The sequence below is a fragment of the Dermacentor variabilis genome, chromosome 11, assembly GCF_050947875.1.
Source record: "Dermacentor variabilis isolate Ectoservices chromosome 11, ASM5094787v1, whole genome shotgun sequence".
Lineage (NCBI taxonomy): Eukaryota > Metazoa > Arthropoda > Arachnida > Ixodida > Ixodidae > Dermacentor > Dermacentor variabilis.
The window spans coordinates 17,783,711-17,810,764 of NC_134578.1; the positions used below are offsets into that span (position 1 = coordinate 17,783,711).

The window sequence follows — 27,054 nt, forward strand, 5'->3', positions numbered from 1 at the left end:
TGGCGATTGCGCAAAATCGAGAGCGGAGTGCAGCAAGTTGGTACATCATGGGCGGACTGCTTCGAACACGTCGACCCTACTGATAGGTCAGGACAGAGCAATCGAATTGCCTCGTCTAGTGACCTACGAAAAACGACGTCTTAAAAAGCGAATCTTTGGCGCTGTGTGGGCCATGTGAGGTCAAGAGCGAAGGGTGCTGAGACATGTAAAGTGCTCTTACATGTAACCTCCTAAATCCATGGAGCAAGTTTTGAGTTTCAAATATGTAGAATAAAACCATTGCTCATTTATTTCGACCTCCTGATCTTATCTCCTCACCAACAAGCAACCGCGGGCGATAGAGACGGACGACGGTGCGGGCCTGCTTGGTCACTTTGGTGCGACGCAACGGTATAGCGCGGGCCAGCTACAGCGATTTAGGCGCTCCAGCAGCGCAGGCACTCGACCCTCTGTGTGACGCCCGAGTTCCTACCACGAATCCCAGAGCTGGATCCGAAGAGTATCGAACTCGCGTATAATGAGAAAATCTCAGTAGGGAAGCGAGTGCTCTAATCACTTAGGCCGTGGTTGCTCAGTGGCTATGGTGTTGGGCTGCTGAGCACGAGGTCGCGGGATCGAATCCCGGCCACGGCGGCCGCATTTCGATGGAGGCGAAATGCGAAAACACCCGTGTGCTTAGATTTAGGCGCACGTTAAAGAACCCCAGGTGGTCAAAATTTCCGGAGTCCTCCACTACGGCGTGCCTCATAATCAGAAAGTGGTTTTGGCACGTAAAACCCCAAATATTATTATTATTAATCACTTAGCTTCTGCTCAACTATTTTTTTCTTTATTACATAGAAAGCAGCGTAGCTTGAGCGTTGTTTGCAATACATGCAAGCTCACAAGCAAACTCACAAAAACACACGCCAGGCTAAAACGTCAAACGAAAAATCTAAACTTGGACCCTGAAACAGAAGCGTCAGAGGTGCCTATCATGCTCCCCAGCAATAATCTACAATTCGGATGGCGTAGCACAGCTCATCGTCCCAATTGCCCGGAGATAAGGCAGACACAGAACACATTATGCACTCATATAACGCTGCTATTACCTCTCCTTACTTCCTCCCCCTCCGCCTCCTTCCTGGAGTGATTGGCTCCACTAGGGCTCGGCGGATCAACAAAGGACCTTAGCGGAGCAAGCCTACTGCTTTACTGGGTCTTAGTGCTGGCCTTAAATAAAGCTTCTTTTCTTCGTACCTTTCTTGCTTCCTTCCTTCCTTCCTTGCTTGAGCAGCTTATTCTCAGAAGACAGGACTTGTCGAAAGAGGTGGCTTAGCGTGTGTGCCGATTATGCGGTTCCTTCACGATCGATATAGTCCTAGTAACACTAACAAATGGTATCAAACAATCATATGCGCAATATTCGCATACGGCAATTCGTGCGGTGTTTCGTGCGCCAAACAGAGAGTGAGAATGGGGGTGTGTGTGCAGACATTACGGAGGGCGGGCATTGCAAGAAAGATGATTGCACCCATTGTGACAGCATGTTACCACACAAAGAAAGCAGACCCACTCGGTTGCCGCAACAATTTTACCATACAGTCGGCCATAACATACAGTCGGTGCAGAAAGAAAGCTGATCACGACAGCTGGCACAAGTAGGTATAACATACAATCCGAGTAGAAAGTAAGCTGATCACCAGAGCTGGCGCAACAACAAAGTATACCATACAGCCAGTCATACCCTATAGTTGGGGCAGAATGGAAGCAGACAGTACAGTTGCCGCAGCAAGTAACGTTAAAATGCTGAAAGGAAGCGGGCTCACTACAGTTACCACAAGTAAGAATATCATACTGTTAGTGTAGACAGAAAGTAGGCCACTGCAGGTGCCACGATGTTGCGACATCAGCTGGACGACGCTTACAGCATTACACGTATTCAACGGTCGATGCTCCCATGGAGTCCACAAGAAGCAAGCTGACAGAAACATCGTTATCACATGGTTTATACGCCCTTCAAGCGCTGCGCGAAAAGTTTTGCACAGCAAGACAGTCCATCGAATGCAATCTCATCCTAAGTGCGGGCAGCAGAAAATACTGCGGCGTCCATGAGATGTCTTAGGCTTCCCTTACGACCCTCGTCACTGTCGTAGTTGTGTTTCTTGCTACACTGTCGAGTTTTACCCATAAGAAGAGGTGGGGTTTACTCTCGGGCGCCATTTTGTAAACAGATTGAGGTGAGTGGTGGTGGTGACGTATACTGCATCGCAGTGCCACGCTCGTCGCGGGTGATTTGAATTGAGCTATACGACTGCAGCCGCTTCAGTAGCAATTTTTTTTTCTAAGCCAATTTGTTACTCGGCCAAAAACAAACATTGCGATGTTTCTGGAAAGGTATTCTAATAGTCTAACTGTCTTTAGCATTTTCCTTTAGTGCCATTTTTAACAGGCACCGCACCGACCTGGTTATTATTGCGTCCGCGTTTCGGTGGCTGCTTTCAATGCGCATTAACAGAGAGCCCACTCTGTTCTCAGTGCTTTTACTGGCGTCTTTACGTTCTCTTTCAGAAATGCAGGGCCATCGTGCTGGCAAATCTCAAGTCCAGGACACGTCGCAAGCGGTTTATATCCTGGACTGATGTTGTCCAAGCAATCATTCTGCAGCGAGCTGATCAAGGAAACAGATGCCATCATTGAATCCATCTCTGTGAGAACCAGCATTTATCGATGCTGTCCTTTCACGATATTACCCTTCTATTCATTTAACGTGGGAGCATGTTCGTTTATGTATACTTTGGCTTACTGATCACACACAAGTATTTTATGCACCGCCTTGCGCAAGTAAGGCCCATTTACACATGCAAATTGAAGTACTCAAAAAAGCGAAATCCAGCAACCTTGTCTATAAATAAGTGCGATAGTGGAAAGAAATTTGCGCTTTGAGGTTGCTTGGCGACGTTGATGCTATCAGCAGTCAATCTAAGGAAGGGTGTGTAACTGACGGCGATAAATTTAAAATTAAGGTCTGCGGTTTTACGTGCCAAAACCGCGATTTGATTATGAGGCACGCCGTGGTGGGGGAGTGCGGATTAATTTTGACCTCCTGGGGTTCTTTAACGTGCAACCAATGCACGGTACACGGCCGTTTTTGCAGTTCACCTTCATAGAAATGCGGGTGCCGCGGCCGGGATTTGATGCTGCGTCGTCGGGCTCAGTAGTGCCAGTATCATAGGCACTACACCACCACGGCGGTCACTGAAATCATCTACGTCTAGTGTTAGTTTATTGGCGTACAATTCCTACATTCGTCCGTTGTTGGAATATGCCGTAATTATTTGGGACCCATTCACTTTAACCAATATTTAAAAAACTGGAACGTGTACAGCATAAGGTAGTTGTTTTCGATTCATACGGACGTACGTCTGTTGGTCAGCTCTTAAGACACAGTGGATTACCCCCGGTGACTATGCGCAAGCGTATCTGCCGATTAAAGTTCCTCTTTCAACTTGTAAACAGCCATTACAAGGTTAACACTTCCATATTCTTTACTTACTCATCAGGTTATAACACGAGACGAAGGCATACTTTATCAATAACCCCCTTGAACGCACGGAATAACTGTTTCAAATGTTCTTTTTTTTCCTAGGACAATAACAGACTGGAGTGATCTTAATTCTGAGATTGTTACCCAGAATTCCTTATCAATGTTTGAAAAATGCTTACAAATGTCATGAATCTGTGTGCGTTATTTGCTTCTATGCTTTTATGTATTCTTCACCAATGTTTGAAAAATGCCTGCATATCTGATGAATTTTGTATGTGTTTACATGCTTGCATATTTTTATGTATACCCACCCTGCTATGATCTGATTTCAGATCGCAGTATCTACAAATAAATAAACAAATAAACAAATAAATAAATAAATAAATGGATGATGGTACGCTTTATACTTTAGGATAATGATTATGAACAGCGGCACATCCCCAGCGCACACTCCCAATGACCCAAGTTGCGTCAAAGAGGTTCATTGAGGAGACACAAACCCAGTGAAAGGTGCCACATTGATGTGTGTCGCTTTTCAATGAACGTCTTTCACGCCAACGCTTTAGCGGGCTGCGTCATGAACGTACTTGGCATGCGACCCACTTCAACCAATCTTTCGGGAACGTGGGTCACTGAGTATGGGCCACTGAGGGTGCAGAAAGCGAGGGAATCATTCTCAGCGCTCGCACGCGCCGGCGCGGCACGCTTTTGGTCTCGGAGGCCACGCACCGACTTCGCGGCAGCGCCGCTGGATGGCGCAGCGCGTCCGGAAAGAAACGGAAGATCCCGGTTACCGTATGACGGGTTTGTCCGCATTCGGATGCACCGGTGCGCCGTGCATTTCAGAGGCCATTCAGAGGCCACAAGCAGGCTTCGCAGTAGCACTACTAGATGGCGTCAAGTGTTCTTGGAGAACACTCCGTATTTTCAGTAAGAGGCGATATAAAGATTGAGGAAAAAGAAGTAGGGAAACGACAAACAACGGAGGCGTACAAAAACAAATTTAACAATATGGGTTCGGAAATTTTGGTTATGGGAATCCATCGTGGGTTTTTCTTCCTTTTTTTCCTTTTAACATAGGTAGGACATTAGGCTATATAAATACCAAGAGCTTGGTGGCGCCACCAACCGTCCCTTTCCAAGGGGTACGCTCATAACATCCATCCATCCATCGAAGTGTGAAATAGTCCCGTTGCAGTATACGCCTCATACATCTATAGCTCGTTCTGTTCTTCACCTGTCCCGCTCTCACACCCATCCTTTTATCTTCCTAAGGTGATTGAAACAACGTGCATGATGCGGTGCAATTATTATAAGATTCAAGAGGCAGTAGTCAACGGATACCGTTACTACACCAAGCTCAATTACTTCAAGGAAGGTGCGGCACTTGACTACACAAGTTGTGGTGGCAATAAGGTATTGAAAAAAGATGTATATTTTACTTCTTCCATTCGCGGATGCGCTTTTATTCTCACTCTAAAGTTGCGGAGCCCGTTACTGATGTTTGCTGCGGCCTTTCCTTGCCTGTCATGCTTCCTGAACGTGCCCTCCTTTGGGTGATGTAGCGAACATTGATCAATTCGCTTGAATATTTCTGGTGGAGGTTAAATTCGTTTGGACGTTCTGAAAGAAATGATGCACTTTGTATCTTTGGTGGCTGCTTCATTTGCCTATGAACCTCTAAATATAGAATATCCGCAGATGAAATCGTCTCCGAGACAGTCTGGAATGGCCGGACGTGCGTTGAAGGTTGTTATCGCTCCCGTTTGCACTTAAACTAAGATGATCTCGGAAGTCAACTCTCAGAGCAAACTGCTTTATTGTTGGTGTGCCATTTTTAATTGGTGTGTCATTCTTTAGGAAAGCTAAACGGCGCAATACAGTCACGGAGAGAGAAGCATATCCACCCTGAAACACTCCTGTGAAACACACTGCCGTCCTGTTACACGTGTGTTTCCCCGTCCACGTCTGTATCGCGCCGTTTCTTTTTATTGAAGAAAGAATAAGGATGCACGTGTGAAATAGACAAGGTGAAATAAACAAGCCTTCCCCCAGCTCGGTTGTACACAAAATAAAACTTTTGTGTACAACCGTTTTCACCTAAATAAATTTGGGTGAAAACGTGTGTGATCACATTTCTTGAAGCTGAACATTCTGACAGAATTGCCTGTTTCGCTAGGCTCAGAAGTAAATAACGTCTCCAACTAGAATATCTTACTTATTAAAACTTGACGTTTAGGAGCCAACTCGGCTTCTTTCTCAGAGGTTAAACAGCAAATGGAAGCGGGGTTCCAGATCTCTAACTGTTGCCCCCCCCCCCCGCCCGTATTTAGTTCAAGAACTTTAAGAAACTGCACCCCAATATTACCAGTCGTTTAAACCTTGAGAATGGAGTGAAGTTGGCTCGGGAATGTCCGGTTTTACTAAATACCGAATTGATTGTTCAAGGCGGGACTGAGCTCTCTGTCACACATCTTCGCTAATTATTTTCCCAGGTGTGCATCCAAAGCAGGTGTGTCGAGAGACCGGCCGTAACAAAGAAGACGAAGAATGTAACGCTGCCACCCAGCACATCCATGGCCACGAAGAAACCAGCGACCACGGAAAGGCCAACTGAGAGCCCTGGCGAGTGCAAATGCGAATGCCCTTGCGACTGCGGTTCTGCAGGATCCGGCACGAACCCGCGGAGCAAGAGAAAGACCCTCACGACAAACTGACAAATGCGGCCGCATGTATCTAACTAGTATCAACATGCTGCTCTTCGTATAGTGGACGGGACTCACGACCAAGAGGACCGAGAACAAAGAGGATAATTTGACGTGCGAATCATGGGAACCTGCATGCTTCGAAGCTATAAGAGTGTTTTAGAATGGTGTCATTTCTGCGTACTCATCTGCCAATAAAATGTCGTGGTAAATCTAGTGATGAAAGTCACCGACATTTTAAATATCATCAGATAAATCGATCGTGCAAGACAGATGACTTTAGCAATATTTTTTTAAGTAGCTGCATATCATGAAAGCTACAGAAGCTGAACGTGTAGCAACGCTTGACACAGGCCTCTGTACCTATTAACCCTTACTGTCCGAATTTCATTTTTTGGCGTCTGAAACGTGTATTGTGTGCACCTAAACTAGCAAGAAGTGAGGAACAAATGATGCGGGTAGTTTTTCGTTTTACAGTAAACTCCCATTAAGACGAATTCAAAGAGACCGCGAAAATTTGTTCGCATTATCAGAAGTTCGTTTTAACAAGATTGATCCACGAGATTCAAAATCTGCTACTCCATGATATTCCCAAAGTCCACGACACAAAGTATCAGAAGGAGGCGGCAGGGCGCTCGACTCTCACGCGTCCCCTGATGTTTTCTCCGGATGGCTCTCGCGTATCCTGTAATTAGGCTTCTCCGCGTAGCCAAGCTCCAGCGGCGGTCCGAGTGGTTGCAGCATAGTACGAGAGATGGCGCGAGTGTTGCGCTGCTGACGCCACCTAACGACAGGGTTACTCGGGCGCGAAAGGGAGTAGGTGCTTCCTCTTTAGCTTGGGTACAGTGGCTTTGGATCGGCTAGCTGCACGGACGATTCGGGCGTGCGCCTACGCACTACGCGGGACCGTCCCAAGAAAGGCTTAGGAATGGGGTACTGGTATCTACGAACTCCATCGTTCGAACGCGCCAGCGTTGGCGTGCCTGTGCACGCGAATGATGAGGCGTTAGCGTCCAGCGCGGGGGCGAAGTTATTCGCTCGCTATCCTGTCGCATTGTGTGTCGGACTTCCTCGATTCGTTAGCGCCCATCGGCATGCTCTATTCCTAGTAATTCGGCTGGCTAGATCGGTGTATAAATTCGCAATAAATGCCCTTTTGATTGTTCACATTACTGTGTCAAGAGCACATTTGATACCCCAGAAAAGAAACAGCTGTAATAGTGAAATGTAGACGTAAAAATGGAGATATATTGAGTTGCATGATATAGTAAAGTTACGGCAGAACTCATCTCCCGATGACCGTCGACAGTAATACAATTAGCCGTCGAGCAATATAGCGATACAGCGTAATTCTGAAGTAACATTTATTTAACATCCGTAGTTATTCCGAGACATCCATTACCTCGGCTATATGTGGCATACGAAGGTATGGTCCCGCTTTGCTATTACACTGGCATGACAAAGTCATCCGCGGACATGGCGACGACAAGGGAGCGAGTGACGACAAGGGTGCGACAAAGGTGGTTTGACAACGAGGGCCTGCCGTCAACGAGATTGCATTTCTTAAATGATGACTATGGTATGACAATAGCCTGACGACGCTGCAATGACACTGGGACGACCATGACAACATGACGACAATTGTATGGCAAAGAATGATGATAGCTGCTGTTTTACGATGATGACATGCCAACGATGGTATAATCACGACGGAGACTAGATTATGATTACGATAGAATGACACAAATTAATGACATCAGTGGGCTGACGACGGCGTGACAACGATGGGATGATATTACTGAAAAGATAACGATGGTAAAACACAACGTGACGACGGTGGCAAGACGAGAGAAGGATAACGAAGTTCGAATAGCGAACATGGAACGGCAATGGTACAATCACGATGAATCTATGGCAACAAATGAACGACGATGACTTAATGAGAACTCTCGCGTGACAACGGTGTGAAGGCGATGGGATGACGACCATGGTGTGACGACTGTATCACAAAACCTGTATGACGATGATGACTGACGACTATGGCACCACGATAGTCGGATGACGAGGTTGGAGTGACGACGTATGCAACGACCACGGCGGCATCATGACGGCTTTATGACAACGAATGCATGACGATGACAGTAAAAAGATGGAATAATGACGAAGACGGCATGACAAAAGTATTACGACAGTGGCGTGACGACGAGTGTATGACGACAATAGCGTGAGGATGAGTGCATCACAAAGCCTGTATGACGACGATGGCATGACGATGACCGCTGGACGAGAGTCGGATGACGGCGATGGAACAACCATGACGGCATCACGACGGTGGTATGACAACGAACACATGACTGGAATTGTAAGACGACGACACATTGGCGATGATGCCATAATAAATTTATGGGAACAATGGTTTGGTGACGAGTGCACGAGTGACATTTTAGTTGGAATCAAGAAAAAGAAATTGGGGGGGGGGGGGGCATGGGCAGGGCATGTAGTGAGGAGGAAAGATAACCGATGGTCATTAAAGGTTACGGACTGGATTCCAAGAGAAGGGAAGCGTAGCAGGAGGTGGCAGAAAGTTAGGTGGGCGGATGAAATTAAGTAGTTTGCAGGGGCAACATGGCCACAATTAGCACACGACCGGGGAAGTTGGAGAAATATGGGAGAGGCCTTTGCCCTGCAGTGGACGTAGCCGGACTGCTGCTGCTGCTGCTGATGATGGATGACTACAATGACATGACGACGACTGTTTTACGAAGGCTGTACGGCGAGCGTGGCGTGACGACGACAGTATGACAAGAGTCGGATAACGATGCTGGTGTGACCACGATGAAACAACCGAGAAGGCATCACGGCAGCGGTGCGACAGTGAATGCAGGGCGACTGTATGACGACGATGGTGTGAAGACGACGTCGTGACGAAAGAAGACTCGTGACAAAAGTCGGATGGTCGTCGGCGTAAGAAAATGCTTGAATTACGACGATGTAACAACCAGGATGGAATCCCGACCACGAGCACTTTAGTGACCAAAGCTATTAGACTACTTGGGGAACTGGGTTGGCGTAGAAGGGGTGATAACGATGACATGACGAGAGTCAAATCACCAACATGGAATGACGAATACGGAACGACCGTGACAGCATCACGACCACGAATATATTTTGGCGGCCCAGGTCGTCTACCCCTGCTTGAGCCATCTTGAGTGGCTCAAGCCAGTAATCCAACCTGGGCGACTGGGTCGGCGTGAGAGGATAGATAGATAGATAGATAGATAGATAGATAGATAGATAGATAGATAGATAGATAGATAGATAGATAGATAGATAGATAGATAGATAGATAGATAGATAGATAGATAGATAGATAGATAGATAGATAGATAGATAGATAGATAGATATAAAACGGCTGAAGTAGGCGAAGAATACTAATCACATTAAAAAGGCGGAAACTTCTAGCTGATATAAGGTGAAATGTAAGACAGATGTTTTAGTATGTGGCACAGCGGCTCAGATCTTTTTATGAACTGTATCACAATATCCAGGAACAGCGCAACACAGGACGAGCGAGTAAACAGTACACAGCGCTCTGTCCTGTTTACTCGATCGTCCTGTGTTGCGCTGTTCCTGTTTTTATTCTAAAGATGAACCAACCAGCCCCATTGAACACACCACAATATCCAGGCCATATTGCAGTGCCGTCTATAAAGAATGCGCTCTAGACCCAGACGCCCAAATCAAGACCTATCAGTTTAGAATGCGAATGATATCCTCGACGGCAGACTTCAAGGTAAGTCCACCAATGACGCAGTTATAGAAAGAGCGCCTGAAGACGTTGGACTGTGGCACTCCATGCATGAGCTCGTGCTCGGTTCTCTTGCTTTAGTTCGTTTGAACGAATATTTTGCGACATTTTAAATATTCAGTAGTCCGCCATAACAATCTGCCCGACAATACGCACTACAATCGCTGTAGGCGTGACGTAGGTGGGTGAAAATGTCCAACACTATTGTTATCATAAAATACCGCTATTATATTTCACAGGCAGGGACATGTTCCACACGCGTCAAAGCATCCATTATTGTTTTCCAGAATCTGTCGCAAATTCGGAAAAGACAACTTCGTTTTAGTACACCACTACTGCAGTCCGGGCGTCTATCAGTTTTGCAGCATTCTACACAATCAGCCACCCAGGCTAGCAGTGCTGAATGAGTTGAGACACGAAATGTTCCTCCCCGTTTCACTTCGGAATGACGCAACAAACGATTGTCAATAATTCAGGTACAGCATTAGGAACTTGGGGGACACTGGTTTCAATTCGGACACCGGACAAAATAGTTGCAGTGCAAAGTCCATTTTGTGCCAAATGCTATAAGACATTGTCATTACATCAACGGCAAACTTGAGGCGCTCTACTCGATGTCACAAAACAGTAGAGAACAGTTTCGCGCGATAAGCAAGAAAATTGAAACCAGGGAGCACAGCATTTGTTCATTCGCCGGTGCGTGAACAGGTCGAAGACGTCGCAAAGTCTTTATTTTCTTTGACAAATGCTTACAAAAACGGTTGTAGGGGACAAGAGTCTATATCTACATTGGACACCAAGTTGAATTTCCACTGGCTGGTAATGAGTCGAAAACACTTTTGCTAGAGTAGTAGCTGTTTGGAATTCTTTCGAGAGAGATAGCAGAGCTTCTCGCTGAAGGGCACAGGTTATTGCCGGCATGCTTATGAACATATAAAGTGCCCCAAAATAATCCGTACTATGTCCTCATGGCGGTGATCACGTAAATTGCAAATATTTAGTACAAGAAAGCCCAATGTAAGGTTCAAAGACAGTAGTACTCTCTTCGCCTCAGTCACCGGAATTGTCCTCTTCATCATCGCCCTCATTATCCTAATCAACTTTGTAACTTTCGCTGTTATAGTTTCAGTGACGGCTGCTTTGTAAGCAAGTCAGCAAGACTAGTTTTTGCGGATCCTTTGTATTACACATACTGCATGCTTGCAATAAAGCATTTCAGATGCTAGATTGGCTAGGATTAGAATTAAGGATAAACAGGAAATACATTAACAAACTGTGATAAGTAGATTTCATAGTCCTTTCCGAACATGATGAAGATAATTTGCAGCGAAAGGTTCATGACTCCTACCGACAGTTTAAAGTTGATTTGTGGACTGACGTGCAGACGACTAAGGTAACGGTCAATAGCTTTTCGATTAAACCAGACATCGTTATTAGTGGTTAACCACTTGAAGCTGTGCAAGAGCATGTTTATCTCGGGAAATTGAAGCAGCAGCCGCGGACTCCGAGAAGGAAATCTCGAGATGAGTCAATATGGGCTGAATCGTTTATGGAAGGCGCTTCCAAGTCGTGAACGACAGCTTACCGTCATCCTTGGAAAGTATGCAATCCGTGAATTCTACCCCCCATAACGTGCAGAAATGGAATTTGGAAGATGACGGAGAACGTGGAGAAGAAGAACAACGCAACGAGCGATAGAACAAAAAGTGGTATGCGTATCTTACGATACAAGAACAGGGTAGTGTGGATTCGGGAGCAAACAGGTGTAGCCGATATCGTAGCTGATATCAAGAGGGAGAAGTGCAATTGACAAGGCCATGATGTGTGTGTAGCAGATAATCAGTGACATAATATACTGCCAGAAGCAAATCAAGGAGGGACGTAGCAGGAGACAGTCGAGAACCAGGTGGTGTGGGGAGATGAAGAAATTCGCAGGCATAGGATGATGTTGGATGACGCAAGACAGGAGTAATTGGAGGCTAGCGGAAGAATCCTTCCATCGGCGGTGTGCATAAATACGCCGGTGAAGAATATGGCGACTACAATGATTATGATGATGTGTGCTCCTTTGGGCTTGCTTGTACTTATCCCGCGTTCACGCCTCGCTGAGAAGGGTCACTGTCACAAAAGAAAACGCTTCTGCCTTTCAAATTGATGTCCGTTCGTTGCCGAAGTTGTTGACGAATCCGGCGCTCTCTGTACGGACTGTTTTGAAATGGGTGAGGAACAACATCAATATTTGTCTACGAATATCTTTACGATGGAAAACGATTTCGAAACCACGCTCATTGCTCTGTCCTCTTGTGGCGCCCTTGCAACGGTCACACGCGCACATCTCTCTTGGCAGTGCGTGTTTCGTCACGCTTTACTCAATGGACGCGATCCATTGAGTAGAGCGCAAAGCCGCAAGAAAGAAAGCTGGGCTCACGCAGCGGCACGCTCTTCGGCTCCGGTATGAGAGAAGGAAGGGAGAGAACTACTCTTGGGAACGTTACTAGAAGCAAAGGGAGAGAGTTTCTCCGTTGTGAGGGCACGCTTGCCTCCTGGCCGCATGGTGGAAGATAGTTTATTTCTTCTATCTCCCCCGATAATCAACGGACCTGAAAAAAAAATTCCTTATGTCGCTGAAAAAAAATTCCTTAGAAGGCGCTTTACAGCTGCCAGTGTATTACCAAAATTTGCGATGGGGACTGGGAGAAGGTTTCGCGCTAAAAAGTAAAAAAAAAGAAGAAAAATCTCCCGGTATATTTTACGAGGCATTTGCTCAATCTTCACCTTGTCAGATTTTTGCGGCGTGTCGTAAAAGAAGCTCCATCTTTCTGTCGCCGCTAAAAAGAAAAGTTTCTCGTTTTTGTCGTTTTAATGTGCAAATGCTTGCCCACATATTTCTCATTAAAAGAAGCAGTAAAAAAAGGAAGATTCTGAGCAGATATACTCCAGTGCACTGTTTAACTGTAGTTATTATTTATGTCCAAATACTGTAATATTTCTCTGGATGCCCGCACACATGGCTCCGAAGATCAACATCGTCAGAAGCACCATCGGGATACTAAATCCGCCCTCATGCGCTCTATGCTCCCGACACACCTGTCCGGCTTTGGATCCCCTCAAGCAGCCCTGGTCTTTCACTCGAACTACTATCGAGGGACCAGAATCCCTACCGCGTCATCAAGGAAATGTCTCCTGTGAACTACACGGTGGATCCCGTTGACCCATCTTCGTACGAGCGCCACTGAGGGCGCGATAGTGGGCATATTCCTCGGCTAAAGAATTGCCACGATCTACCTGTCCTATACTGCCCATAGGTTGTCGCGGCGGCTTTATGATCCCCCGGGGATGTAATTGTACTGCAGAAAAAAAGCGCAGCGGCCAACGGCTTCAAGAAGGAACATGACGACAAGTAAATTGTCTTGTTCCTGCACTGCCCGTGTTCTGTGACCTATCGTCCCAGTGCCCTTGTGCGAGGACTCCAACAAACAAGAACGCCTCTCTTTGAGGGCTACAAATACATCCTATTGTCTTAGACGTTACCAGGGAACCGAAACTATAATTTTCCAGAAATCAAAGCGCTGCATTTTCAGCCGGTAGCCTCGACCTCCTGTTCGCAAATGGCTAAATCTAGCAAAAGTGCTATTGTGGACGCAAGCGCTGACCTTATGGCGGGGACGGTGCCGATGGTAAAGATGACTGTATGTTTTATCTTTAATGAAAGTGCAGGAACATTTATAAAGTCAAATTACGTCTAACTGGAAAGCGTCGAAGCAGTGAATGCCACCGGTGACTTCAAGCCCATTACATATGCGCAAGAAAATTATATTGGCTTTAAATAAATAAATAATAATAAAAAATAGAACTTTAACACGTGGGAGCACTGAAACACATACTAGCGAAATAAACACAAAGCGTTGTGTTGCTGTCGTTCAGGAATGTTTGGGTCATGGATTCGATACCGCCGAAATATTTGTCATCATCGATCGACACACCTACTGGCACGTACCCAGAGACCCAAGTTAGCCTCAAGGTAGTTAATTGAAGACTATCGCATACCCCCCGTGCTCAAAGTCGGCGTCTTAGACCAAATGGGAGCACACTGTGTGCCTTTATGTTTCCTAATCTCACAAATTCATATGATCGTCTGCTACTCCCGATTGCGCTTTTCTTCTTCAGGCGCCCACTGCGCTGCTCTAAAAACCGCCGTCTACTTGTTTGAGGCATAACACGAACTGCTTACCTCCAGCTTAATTTAACAAACGACGATGTCATACACTTACGTACGCTCTCCTGCTGCCCTTTTATCTCAACGTTTCTCTCATCATTCTGCATTAAATTTATCGTTCTGTAGATCGCACCTTCCGTTGTGAAGTGTTCTTGTGGTTTAAATCATTGACAGAGCTTTTGTCAAAATTCAACAATCAACCTTAGTCTTAAAGGGTGTTTTGGTGAACTTAACCGGAGCCTCACCCTCGCTGCGATATACCTCAAAGCAATCGTCAACTTCCTGCACGAGTGTGGGCGGTATTTGTGTTTGAAGAGTTTTAATTCATGCTCATTCAAGCCGACATTTTCTTCTTTTCCATCAACACTTCTATTTATACGTATTTTTAGTCTTTATTTCTTTCGGCGTGCTCAAGAGCTGGTCACAATTTCGATTCAAGCCGACTTTAAAGCTTTCCTCTCACAACAGGTGCCCCTTTCTGTGCGTAAGCCAGGAAAAAAATTCGATGAAGAATGTCAGTGTAAGCGAATGGTCTGAGAGAGAGAGAGAGAGAGAGAGAGAGAGCGAGCGAGCGAACGAACGAACGAACGAACGAACGAACGAACGAACGAACGAACGAACGAACGAACGAGCGAACGAGCGAACGAGCGAACGAGCGAACGAGCGAACGAACGTTTTCCTTGCTAAGTCTGCCGCTCACTGACCATCTACGATTGTTCTTTCACCACCGACAACTACGAAACCGATCGAAAGCGGCAAAGAAAGCTATTCGCATGGGAAAAAAAGACTCCACAGACATCATGGGTGTCTGTGACTGCGTTCTTTCAAGTGTAGCACAATACCGTTCCTCGACTGACACAGCGTTTCAATAATCTTTCTCATTGATTTATTCAACTGAAAGATCCTTGTGAAACGCATCATATAAGACATAAAACAGCGCGCGTAAAAAAAGGACACAGATGTAATGACACCCACCAGTAGCGCTGAAACCAAAAGTTAAAGCTTGTATTGACTCATTCACGTATATAAAGAAGCACGAATATGCGCATGGCTTGAGTTGCCGAAGCCTTCTGATTCAATTGAGGTTAAAGAAAAGATTGTCTAAAAAAAAGACAGCATTACTGTGTCATGCGAACCAATTGAAGTTCGGCTAAAGTCGTTTTGCTTTTCTTCGACCGTTTCTCGCGAAACAGCTGCTCCAAAATGCAACGCTGCCACCAGCCTTAGGCATCCTTTTCTCGACCACGTTTCATCAAATGAAGCCTCCATATTCCTGCTAACTTCTGCGTGGCTTCAATTCGAGAAGCGATAGGCTTCAAATATGATACGAAAATGACCTGATCAATGGTGTACAGCAGCGACAGGTAACTGGCACCTTGGTCATACAAACAGCAGGAAAGATATGGAGACGGGATCACCACTGTCATAGGTAACATTAAAAGATAAATTAGAGATAGTTAGAATGCTAGATTGTAATATATATAGCAAAATGTAACTAGGTTATGTATGCTTGGGAATTTAAAAGCACCCTGATAAAGGAAGTGCAATTAGAAATTATCGATCGTCATCATCATTAAGTCGAGGTGGAATGTCAATGTATTAGAGCGTTCTAGAATACAGAAATGACTGCTAAATTACTATCATTTTTTTCAGTTTTAGTAAGCTTTGAATGTACATTACAATTATGCATTTTGCCTACGACATGTGCTTCTTGACCAGTATTGATTGTGATAGGCACGAATGCTGCTCTTTCGACGATGCTGTAGCTGCTGTCTTTCGAACACACTCAAGGTCACTCGGCGGTGATTATAGAAAGCTTGAAACGCAACGCATATGGTGTTGGACGTTTCGTTCAGCCGACATGCTCCAGCTCCGATTCCCAAATGGCAAAATCTGGCAAAATTGATATTGTCGACCCAAGCACCGACCTTAAGTTGGGCGTTCTGCCGATGGCGAAGGCCGCTTGACAATGTCTTAAAACGTGCAGCAGTCTCGTCTTCATAAGTGCCAAAGATCGACGGACTCTGAGGCGGAGAACACGATGTATTTCTTTGGCGTGTTCCTTCTGTGTATCTTTTCCGCGAACGGTAAGACGACATCGGTAGTGACATAGAGCTCTATTTTCGCGATTGCGCTATCTTTTAATTTGCACAACACAATGCCACGTGATTTTTCAATTCTATCATGTTAGTGATTTTAATTTGAGAAGAACATTGGGCCTGTAATAATATTCCTTTAAGCACGTAAGTGCGTCATTGATTCAGGTGATGTGGTTTGAGTGACTCACGAAATTTCCTTGTGGACTGCAACGAAATTATTTAAATTTATTGGCTGGCGAATTTTTGTGTTTGCTCTTGCAGCTACTTGAAAAATGAGTCATTCAGATACGTGCGTGCGCGCGTTTTTATCGCGATGAGTTTGTGCTCTTCTATGACTTGATGCGCGTGCGCATGGCACGCTTTTAATATTAGGTTTTTTAACATCTCTATTGATTTTGTTCAAAAAGTAGGCTTGCGGTGCTTCTGTCTTGTGTCTTTTTCTTCGAATAGCTCGCTCTAAGAGAGTCTACATGCCCATTTGTGTACATTCAATGAACAACAGTATATACTTGAATAGCTGGGCCGCAATTTTGTAGTGATGCCGTTCGATCGATTCTGTGCCACTCACCGCTCACCGATCACCCACCGTTCAAGGCTGGCCGATCTCATTCATAGCCCGGCCGGTGCGTCGTCTTGATAAAGTAGAAGCTTGGGCTAGTTGGTGATTCAATATCGACATGTGTGCGCAGCGCAAAAGACGAGGACTGAAGGAAGAACACAACACAGGCGCTGACTTCAACTGCTCTTTATTTGCGAAATCGCCAGAACTATACACACGAGCCAAAGTAACAAAAAACAACTTTTGCATTATGCCACACATGAAACCCTAAGGCAACACAGCCAGCTACTTGATGTCGTTTTCGGTGAGGGCAATAGACGGCATGCTGATGCAGCGGTCACCCAGCCGCTGCATCTTGTCAGCCTCTACGATTTCACGTGTAAGCTTTTCCCGGTGTTTGGAGATTACGACGCACTTTTAAAATTCAGGGTCACAATGGCAGTCTCTGCAGTGAATGCCGATATGACCTTGCACGGAGGTGTGAAAACTGTAAACATGCTCTTTCAATCGCTCATTGAAACATCTAGCTGTTTGGTCAACGTATTTATTTCCGCAAGTCAGGGGAATCGTGTAAGCCTTGTTCTTATGTCCTTCCTTCAGTCCTCGCCTTTTGCGCTTTGCACACGTGCGTCGCTTTAATCACCGACGAAACCCGAAAATAGATCGAAAAGGAATGGCATCGCCAACGGCATCGCTACAAAAACGCGGTGCTGTTAGTCCTCTCCCTGTCACATTATTTCCGTGTAAGACAAACTTTAAACGTTGCGAATGGGGCGCCGCGATTTCTCGGCGCGTGCCATGTTCTGTTGCTATGCACGAGCTAGGTCCCGAATTTCATTCACGACATTATTTTATTGGGCGCACCATCCAGAAACACTCGTTCATGGAAATACCTAGGAAACTCTGGTGATGGAAATTAACACTCAGCCATTCACCCCGGCTTTCTTTATACACGCCAGAACTTGGGTTGGGACATTTATTTATTTATTTATTTATTTATTTATTTATTTATTTATTTATTTATTTATTTATTTATTTATTTATTTATTTGTGCTGCCAGTCTGGATGCCAGACTTAAGGCACGAACTAGGGTGGTTGCTTGGGCTAGTTGGTAATTCATGATCAAAAATAACGTACAGCGCGAAGGACAAGGATTACGAGAGACGACATACACAGCGCTGACTTCCAACAATGTTTTATTGCGTTGCCACATCGTGTGTATATATAAAGAGGGGGCATGCGCAGAAAATGAAAGGCAGTCACCGGGGGTGTTCTAACAGCAAGTCACTGTACTAAGAGCATGGTCACTTGAAAAAAAAAACAAGCATTACGATTTCTATCTGTATAGATAGGTGACTTCACCAGGGGTCAGCGCGATACAGGGGGCCCTAACGCACGTACTACCAAGTTTTCTGATGAAATCAACTTCCACAATTTCCCGGGTGAGCTGTGAGCTATGTCTCGCTAAAACTTCAGTATCTTCAAAGAGGGGCATACAGCCGCAGTCCCGGCAATGGATGCCCAAGTGGCCTCGTACAGTGCTGTGGACGTTGTTACAGTGCTCTCTTAGACGATCGTTTAAGCACCTACCTGTCTGTCCAACATATTTACTCCCGCAAGACGGGGGAATTTGGTAGACTACATTCGTTGTGCCCGTCACAAAACTTTTTCTGTGGCCAACAGAGCAACAACTCCGATGTGATTTAAGCGCGTTTACAGGCTTACAGAGCCTTGCCAACTTTTCCGGGGCTCAGAAAACGACTGTGATTCCTGCACGCTGCCTAATTTTCTTTAGCCTATGGGAGACATCATGCACATACGGTAGCACTGCAAACCTGCGTCTTTCAGCCAGCTGGTTCCTTGACTGAGCGGGCTCATCACGTTTTGTGCGCCTCAGAAGCTGTTCCGCTATGACTGAAATTAAGGCCAAATGGTTTATTGATTGCACTGATCACGCTTTTGAGCCTGCTGTTTCTGAAGACTTGGGGATCTTTAAGAGCTGGAGCCTCTAGCACTTACGCATGAGGTCCCCATTGATGATTCCTTGCACTTTCCAGATCTCAGGCTGTGCCTTGCTAACAAACATGTGTGCCGGTGCTTCGAACAGAGAAGTAAGAAGCCACTCTTGCCCTTTAACTCCGCACACTCAAAGCTCGTTAAACGATGTATTATGAAGTTATGTCTCATTACCAGCCTCAATAAATCTTGCCCACACGAGATGCAACATAGCCTTGCTTCACAGGTTGATCGCCTTTCTTGGGCTGGCTACCCTTTGGCCTTAATTTCAGCCCTAGCGGAACAGCTTCTGAGGCGCACAAAACATGATGAGCCCGCTCAGTCAAGGAACCAGCTGGCTGAAAGACGCAGGTTTGCAGTGCTACCATATGGGCATGATGTCTTCCATAGGCTAAAGAAAATTGGGCAGCGTGCAGGAATCACAGTCCTTTTCTCAGCCTCGGATAAGGTGGCAAGGCTCTGTAAGCCTGTAAACGCGCCTAAATCGCATCAGAGTTGTTGCTCTGTCGGGCACAGAAAACGTTTTGTAACGTGCACAACGAATGTAGTCTACCAAATTCCCCCGTCTTGCGGGAGTAAATATGTTGGATAGACAGGTAGGTGCTTAAACGATCGTCTAAGAGAGCACTGTAACAACGTCCACAGCACTGTACAAGGCCACTTGGGCATCCATTGCGGGACTGCGGCTGTATGCCCCTCTTTGAAGATACTGAAGTTTTAGCGAGACACAGCTCACAGCTCACCCGGAAAATTGTGGAAGCTGATTACATCAGAAAACTTGGTAGTATGTGCGTTAGGGCCCCCTGTGTAGCGCTGACCCCTAGTGAAGTCACGTATCTAAACAGATAGAAATCGTAATGCTCGTTTTTTTTTTCAAGTGACCCTGCTCTTAGTACAGTGGCTTGCTGTTAGAACACCCCTGGTGACTGCCTTTCATTTGCTGCGCATGCCCCCTATTGTATACACACGATGTGGCAACGCAATAAAATATTGTTGGAAGTCAGCGCTGTGTACGTCGTCTCTCGCAGTCCTTGTCCTTCGCGCTGCACGTTATTTTTGATCATCAAGGTACGAGTGAGTGATACCTTAAAAGGGACATAGTGCACAAGATTAAAGTCACCTAAACAATCTACACAGTGTAGAACTAAAAGTAACAAAATAATTGACAACAGATTGGTTCCGTATGAAAGTGCGAGGTGTCCAGAAGAAAACGACTAAACTAATATTACATCACAGTGGGTTTCGCTTATATAGTATAGTGAGTGACGAAGAAACAGATACAAGTACTGCATAGAAACATAATGTCGAATACCAGATATAAGAAATGCATAAGGTTACTCCCAAGTGCAAAAGCACCGAAATATGCCACCGAGAATGATACCAATGTCAAAAACAATCTAGTACAAGTACACAAGGTCATGCTCATATAATATGGTGATGGCAGATCACAGTCGCACTTAAAATGTAGTTCAGTGCAGGATCAAAACAAAGCGTACTGCAATACAAAATGAATAGAAACACTACCCTAAGATTGCGCAAGCAACGCCCCGAGCGAATGAATTAACATCTGCACTCTCTATATCTACGAGTGGCAGATTGTTCCAGTTGTTACCTGACCGAGGGAAGAAAAAATACCTGTTTACATTAGTATAGAGTATGTGTTGGGTTACTTCTGTAGGGTGCGACAACCCCGTCTAGAGGCGGTTGGTAGGGTTATTATGCTTACTTTTTTCTATAGCAATCTTGTTATCATATATCAGATAGCAAAGTATTAGACAACTACACGAAGCAAAGTTCTTAGTTTTATGAGCCGTATAAATTGCAGTAAACATTCGCTTACTAATTAAATTAACAAGCATGGTGTAACGTGTGTTCGCGCAAATATGAACAGGTATTCACTTGTCGACCACAACCTCTCGCTGTCACAGCGCTGGCGTGACGAAAATGGCCAGCAGCAACAGGGCAAGTTCCCCGTCGTGTTGCCTCTCGTTTCAACGCGAACTAGGCGCTCGAGAACACAGCGCACACGAAGACATCGGCCATCTAGCGTCGCCTTATCTTTGCACCCGCCACGTGTTACCTCCAAGACAGAGCAAGTCATGCGCAGCCACGGCCAGCGTGAACAGGAGACGTGCGCTAACCTACCTCCCCCCCCTGCTCCTCTTCTAGCGCCTCCCTCATCTCCCATCCCCCTCCCCTCTCCCTCCCTTTGCCCTCGCATTCCGCGCCCGAGAAGATGGCGCTCTTCAAGCCACCAACCTTCTCAGTTCGCCCTCGCACGTTTTTCCTCGCACCTACGACATACGGGAAACGGTCGCGACCTTGTCGACTTTATGCCGTACCTCAAGGCGACTTTGACGTTGATGCCACCTACGGCGGCAGAAATTCGCTTGGAGCATCTACACGGGGTTATTATTTTTAAGTTTTCCGGATTTTTTTTTTTTAAGCCGCCCGTGGCAGATAACATAGTCCTAGTCCTTGAGCTGGATCATTCAGAGAGGCGGACATTAGTTGCACGAGAAATCGAAACACGTATTCAACTGAGTAACAAAACTACGTAATCAACTTGTTAATTAATTATTTGCGGCGCACAGGACAAATTATGAATTGTAGCCAGTGAGTTTGCGAGGCGTATACACTTGGAATAAATTTCCAGAATGACACCAGTTTCGAGGTACGCGTGACCAAATCCGCCATAAAAATCCACCTTTGTTCCACTTTCTTAACAAAACGCCCTTTCATGCATTGAAGCACAAAAGCAAATGGAACGCCCGTGTCTTTTATCCCACACTTTGGGAAAAAATATCTCGAAACTGGTGTCATCCTGGAAGTTCACTTCAAGTGGACACGTCTTCTACACTCAACGGCTACCATTTGTAAATTGTAATATGTGGGGTAAAGTAATTGCGTAGGAAGGTAATTAGTGAATTTTCGTCTTTTATTTGAATACGCGTTTCGATTTCTAGTGATAGTAATGTGCGCTTCTTAAGAATATGCCAGCTCAACGACAAGAATTATGCTGTCTACCCGCCGTGGTTGCTCAGTGGCTGTGGTGTTGGGCTGCTGAGCGCAAGGTTGCGGGATCGAATCCCGGCCACGGCGGCCGCATTCCGATGGCGGCGATATGCGAAAACACCCGTGTGCTTATAGATTTAGGTGCACGTTAAAGAATCTCAAGTAGTCGAAATTTCCGGAGTCCTCCACTACGGCGTGCCTCATAATCAGAAAGTGGTTTTGGCACGTAAAACCCCACAATTACAAAAAAAAAGAGTTATGCTGTCTGCCACAGGCGATTTGTACGTATAATTGCTATCGCTATAAGGCTGCGGCACTAACAATTGAAGTTTGTGCATTCCCAATAAGGGAAATAAAGTAGATTTCAGGCAGTCGCAAACCAGAAACCTAGGACTTCAGAAGCCTATAAGAACTCTCTCAACATATTCGCTTTGTGACTTAAAAGCATTTCTCGTTGGGCTAGTTGGTAGCTATTCATTATAAAATATGAAGACGCCAAATAAACAGACACACACAAGAGAAGAGGCGCCCTGTCCCGTTTTCTTCTCTTGAGTGTGTCTGTTTATTTGGCGCCTTCGTATTTTATAATTAATCGCTTTGTGACGCAAGAGTTGCTCGGATTTGCACATATCTGCGACGGCCTTTTCTTCCCGTTAGGGCCTTCGCTGACGGTACGCTGACGCAGGTGTCATTCTGTTTCCATATCTAAAAGGTTTCATGGATTTCACAGGCCTGTCACGTCTTCCATCGGCCAAGAGTATGACGAGGGATGTTGCTGTCCGTGCGTCGTTGTCGCATGGATTTCGTATTTAGATGTATACCTGACCAATCTCTGAAATGTCTGGATGCTGCCATTTCGCCGATGTTAGTTTAGAGACTTTATTTTCTTTTAAGGAGGGGAGGGGACAGCAGTGGGCAGTGCGACGGCCGTGCACAGACACCTGAGGTGTGACCGAGACATTTGTGCCAGCCACGGACGAGCGGCGACGTTATTTGCGAGCTCGGACACGTTGGCATTCGACACGATAAGTCTCCGCGAGAAACACCAGCCGCGATCTCGCGACATTAAAACAAAGTCCAGCAGTTGTCGCCAAGAGGCAATGTGCTTAGAGTTAGCGGCCTAACTATAAACCTTTTCATCCGGCGAGGAGAATAGGGCGCGCGGAGAGACTTTCCTCCTCTCTGGCTTGGGCGATCCGGCGCGGCGCTGCTTGAAAGCATTGCTGTCGGGTACTGCGGAACGATTTCGGAATGTTTTAGATCGTACTTTGGGACATTTACGCCATGTCCGTTCATATAAGGTCGTCAGGGAAGCATTTCAGTGCATCGGTAACAACAGTAGGCAGAAATATGTCTTGGGGGTGTAAAAATTTGACGCACATAATCAGCCGCGGTGTGTGTATGTGTCGTGAACTATCTTGCTTATATAGGTTTTAATTCAACAAAGAAAACCGGTGTCTCTGTATTACCAGCAATAAATGGTGAATCAACTCACTGTCTGATCGCTTGGCGTAGGGAGTAAAACATAAGAGCGCATGCTCGTGCACGGCCAACCTAAGGCAACAACGAAAATCTAAACGACAGGTGCTATCAAATATTTGTGATACACTGGCATCGTTCTCACGCATTTCAAGTCTAGTAGGCTTGAAATTACTAAACGTCTACGCTAGCCTTCCTGCATGAGGCCGATGGCACTGCTCAACACAGCTATCACTGTGGTTGGTGAAACAGCACGGTACACACGTGTGCTTCGGCATTGCTTTTCTGGCCCCTATACAGCCGGAATATCAGGGAGGGATCGCCTAAAAAGAATGCGATAGCTATTTTTGAGGACAAAATTTCCGTAAAACGTGTGAGAGCGTCGTAGAGAAAGGAACGAACACAACCGAAAAATAATTCGGTTATCATCCTCTTTCTTGAAAAAGCCAGAGAAAACGGGCTAACGCCGCAATACGACCTCGCAGGTCACGCCGCACAACGCTCAGACATATAACCGCTGATGCCGTATGCCTGGACCATGCGCTATATAGAACAAAGATATCTGTAATCCAGCACCTACCACTGCTTAGGACGCTCGCGCATTCGTAAACGGTCGCTTTGCTGGACAAGCTTAATTCAGACTGTAAGGTATGCTGCTATTACCAGCCAAAACTATTTTACTCATCGGTGGAAAACTCATACATCGAACCAAATAGTCACGCAATGCAACCTGCAGCGAACAGTTTGAACTCTTGTCAAAGTATAACAGCACAGCTTCTATCGTAGCAGAACGGTGCCCACGCTGTTACGATTGTCGCGTATGTTTCATTTCTCCTAAACCGCAGCTTAGAACTGGAGGACAATACTGTGATAAGGTCACATTAGTGAATGGAACATTCAGATAAGCACAGTTGATCTCCGAGGCTGATTGTAGGCTCAAATATATGCGCGCACACATCTCGCTGCGTGTTCCGTCCGCCTCAATGCCAGCAGAAAGTCCGGCCATACCGACTTAAACCGCTTCAGCACGTCTCACAGAACCATTTAGCGCGTAGAAGACGCACGTCATGCTAAACAGAACGCGCGAGCTTGAAAACGAACACCATGAACCTATCGCCGAACGTATACCTGCCATGCAAAACGGAGCGCTCGCCCAAGCCAGCATGCCTTCTGCCCATAGATGCCGCCACTGCGCAGCAATATGGTGGCGCGCATGAAAAAATGATGTATAGAGGAGAAATGGCAATCGCTAAGACGGCGTCATATTGGTGTGGCTCATTTCTGAAAAACGAAAAAAAATCAAAATGTTACACAAAAACGAGCATTAACGCGTAGAACGTACGTGTGGACGACGTGTAAAGCCAATTCCATATATTTTTCAAAAAGATCAGATGGGTATTTATAAAATTTTGATGTAAAATTTTCGGTGTGCAAAAAGGCGTGGTTGCAGGTGCCTGAACTAGATGCCGCCACTACACTGAGGAAAGCTCAGGCTCGCGTTGATTGTGCGTTCTTGTCTGGAGGATCACATCTCGTCGTTTACGTCTGCACACCTGTACAGAGTAGCAACATGGCGGCGCCCTTGCGGTTACAGATTTCATCTCCTCTAGAGTTGCTTATATTGTCGCTCCCCTACCTGTATCGAACCACGATGGCGACGACAAAGACGATTTGCGCGACAGTGCGCGCAGGCCCAATAGAAGAATACTGCGTTCCCTACTCTCGGTTGTACCGACAGAGTGCCACAGGGCTTCCTTGCGCTACAACCACTCAGGATAACAACAACGACAACGACTTCTCGCAATAAAGCTCCCGTTCTCAGTGATCCGCGATAATATTAACAGTATGGCAATGTGCTTGCGTGAAGCCTAAACCCTGATGGAGAGTTCACGGTAAAGTTGAGGATGGATGGATGAACAGAGCTTATGTGCACGCCCTCTGAAACGGGCGTTGTGGCCGGTGCCACCCAGTTCGTCATCTTCACCTTTCTTCTGTGTCTAATAGGTGATGTCCAAAACATGGGGCGTATGACGTGTTTCGGAGCATGCAGTCTGCAAAATAGCATAGCCTTCGAGATATGCTTCGGCTACTCAAAGTGGCCACCGTCACTGGGGCTCCGATTTAGACAGCACCTATTGATGCGTGAGCAAACACGAAGATGGATGAATGAACGGCGTGTATCAGCATCCTTTTTAAAACTGGCTGGTCGCTGGTGCACCAAAGCCAGTGATTTATTTAATTTCTGTTGCGTTAATGCGAAACATCCACACCTACAGTACTTATAGCGCTAAAAAGATCATTTCTCTTTGGTTCTGTATTTCACCAACATTTCTGCCATCAATTTACCAAAATCCGCTTTTTACTATTCTTGACCACAGATTAATTCCCATTTCCACTGCTATCTTTAAAAGCAAAGGCCTTGGGAAAGACAACTACGTTCTCTTTTATATGTGGATGGATGCTGCGACATGCTAGCAATCGTGCTCAGAATAACAGAGACAGCAACCACCAGGGGACATCATAGCACGCATGCACTGCCCTGTAGCGTGCTGTCTTCATGTCACTCTTGCAGCCATCCGTCAGTATACGCCCGTTTTGAACCTACTCTATAGTTCTATTCTCTACCCTACAGCCTGTTCTGCAGCCTGCTTTAGAGCAGTCTACTTTACAGTTTTATTTTATACTCTACAGCACACTTTACAGCAGTCTACAGTTTTCTCCTCTACTCTACAGCCTATTCTGCAGCCTGCTTTACAGCAGTCTACCCTACAGTTTTCTTCTCTACTCTACAGCATACGTTTAGAGCAGTCTACAGTTTTCTTCACTACTCTACAGCCTGCTTTACAGCACTCTACTCTACAGTTTTCTTCTCTACTCTACAGCATGCTTTACAATAGTCTACAGTTTTCTTCCCTACTCTACAGCCTGCTTTACAGCAGTCTACTCTACAGTTTTCTTCTCTACTCTACAGCATACTTTACCAGCTGTCTACAGTTTTCTTCTCTACTCTACCGCCTATTCTACAGCCTGCTTTACAGCAGTCTACTCTACAGTTTTCTTCTCTACTCTACAGCATGCTTTACAATAGTCTACAGTTTTCTTCCCTACTCTACAGCCTGCTTTACAGCAGTCTACTCTACAGTTTTCTTCTCTACTCTACAGCATACTGTACCAGCTGTCTACAGTTTTCTTTTCTACTCTACCGCCTATTCTACAGCCTGCTTTACAGCAGTCTACTCTACAGTTTTCTTCAACCTTTGCCCCACGAGGGCCCGACAGCTGATAGGCAGTGGAGTTGCCCGATCCACCTTTTTTGTGCAGGTTTGGAGGAACCAAGGCTCGTCTACCCTCGACTGCTCGAGGAACGGTCGTCAGATGGAGCGATGGTGATGCGGGTGCACGACCAACTGACGCTGAACCTTCGGAAAGCATCGGTAGCGGCGCCCGAATTGCGAGTCCTCACGGAAAAAGATGGAAAGACTGTCACGCACATTGTACGTATACAGGCACACACGAAATCTCCCAGATCCCCGGATGTATTAGCGGTCCCGGAGAGTGTGTCGCTAAATAAGGTGTCGCTATTCCCACAATGTTGATAGTATTGCTGGAACTATTGCACGAGGCGTCGTT

General features: G+C 45.9%; 2 protein-coding genes across 3 annotated transcripts in view; both read left to right on the forward strand.

Moving 5' to 3' along the window:
* The window catches only part of LOC142564967 (venom metalloproteinase BumaMPs1-like), a 32,067-nt gene extending 25,034 nt beyond the window's left edge, over positions 1-7,033 (forward strand). Inside the window, exons 11-13 of one of the 2 annotated variants that reach the window (XM_075676190.1) lie at positions 2,551-2,689; positions 4,802-4,942; positions 6,022-7,033. In XM_075676190.1, the coding sequence (XP_075532305.1) occupies positions 2,551-2,689; positions 4,802-4,942; positions 6,022-6,243 (502 nt within the window). In that variant the 3' untranslated portion in view covers positions 6,244-7,033. The remainder of the gene's footprint in view (positions 1-2,550; positions 2,690-4,801; positions 4,943-6,021) is intronic. The other variant, XM_075676191.1, reaches the window with a different exon arrangement.
* Positions 7,034-16,189: 9,156 nt separating this feature from the next.
* Positions 16,190-27,054, forward strand: part of LOC142564715 (venom metalloproteinase antarease-like TtrivMP_A) — a 31,929-nt gene continuing 21,064 nt past the window's right edge. Inside the window, exons 1-2 of the mRNA XM_075675850.1 lie at positions 16,190-16,343; positions 26,746-26,918. Coding sequence (XP_075531965.1) covers positions 16,298-16,343; positions 26,746-26,918 — 219 coding nt within the window. The 5' untranslated portion in view covers positions 16,190-16,297. The remainder of the gene's footprint in view (positions 16,344-26,745; positions 26,919-27,054) is intronic.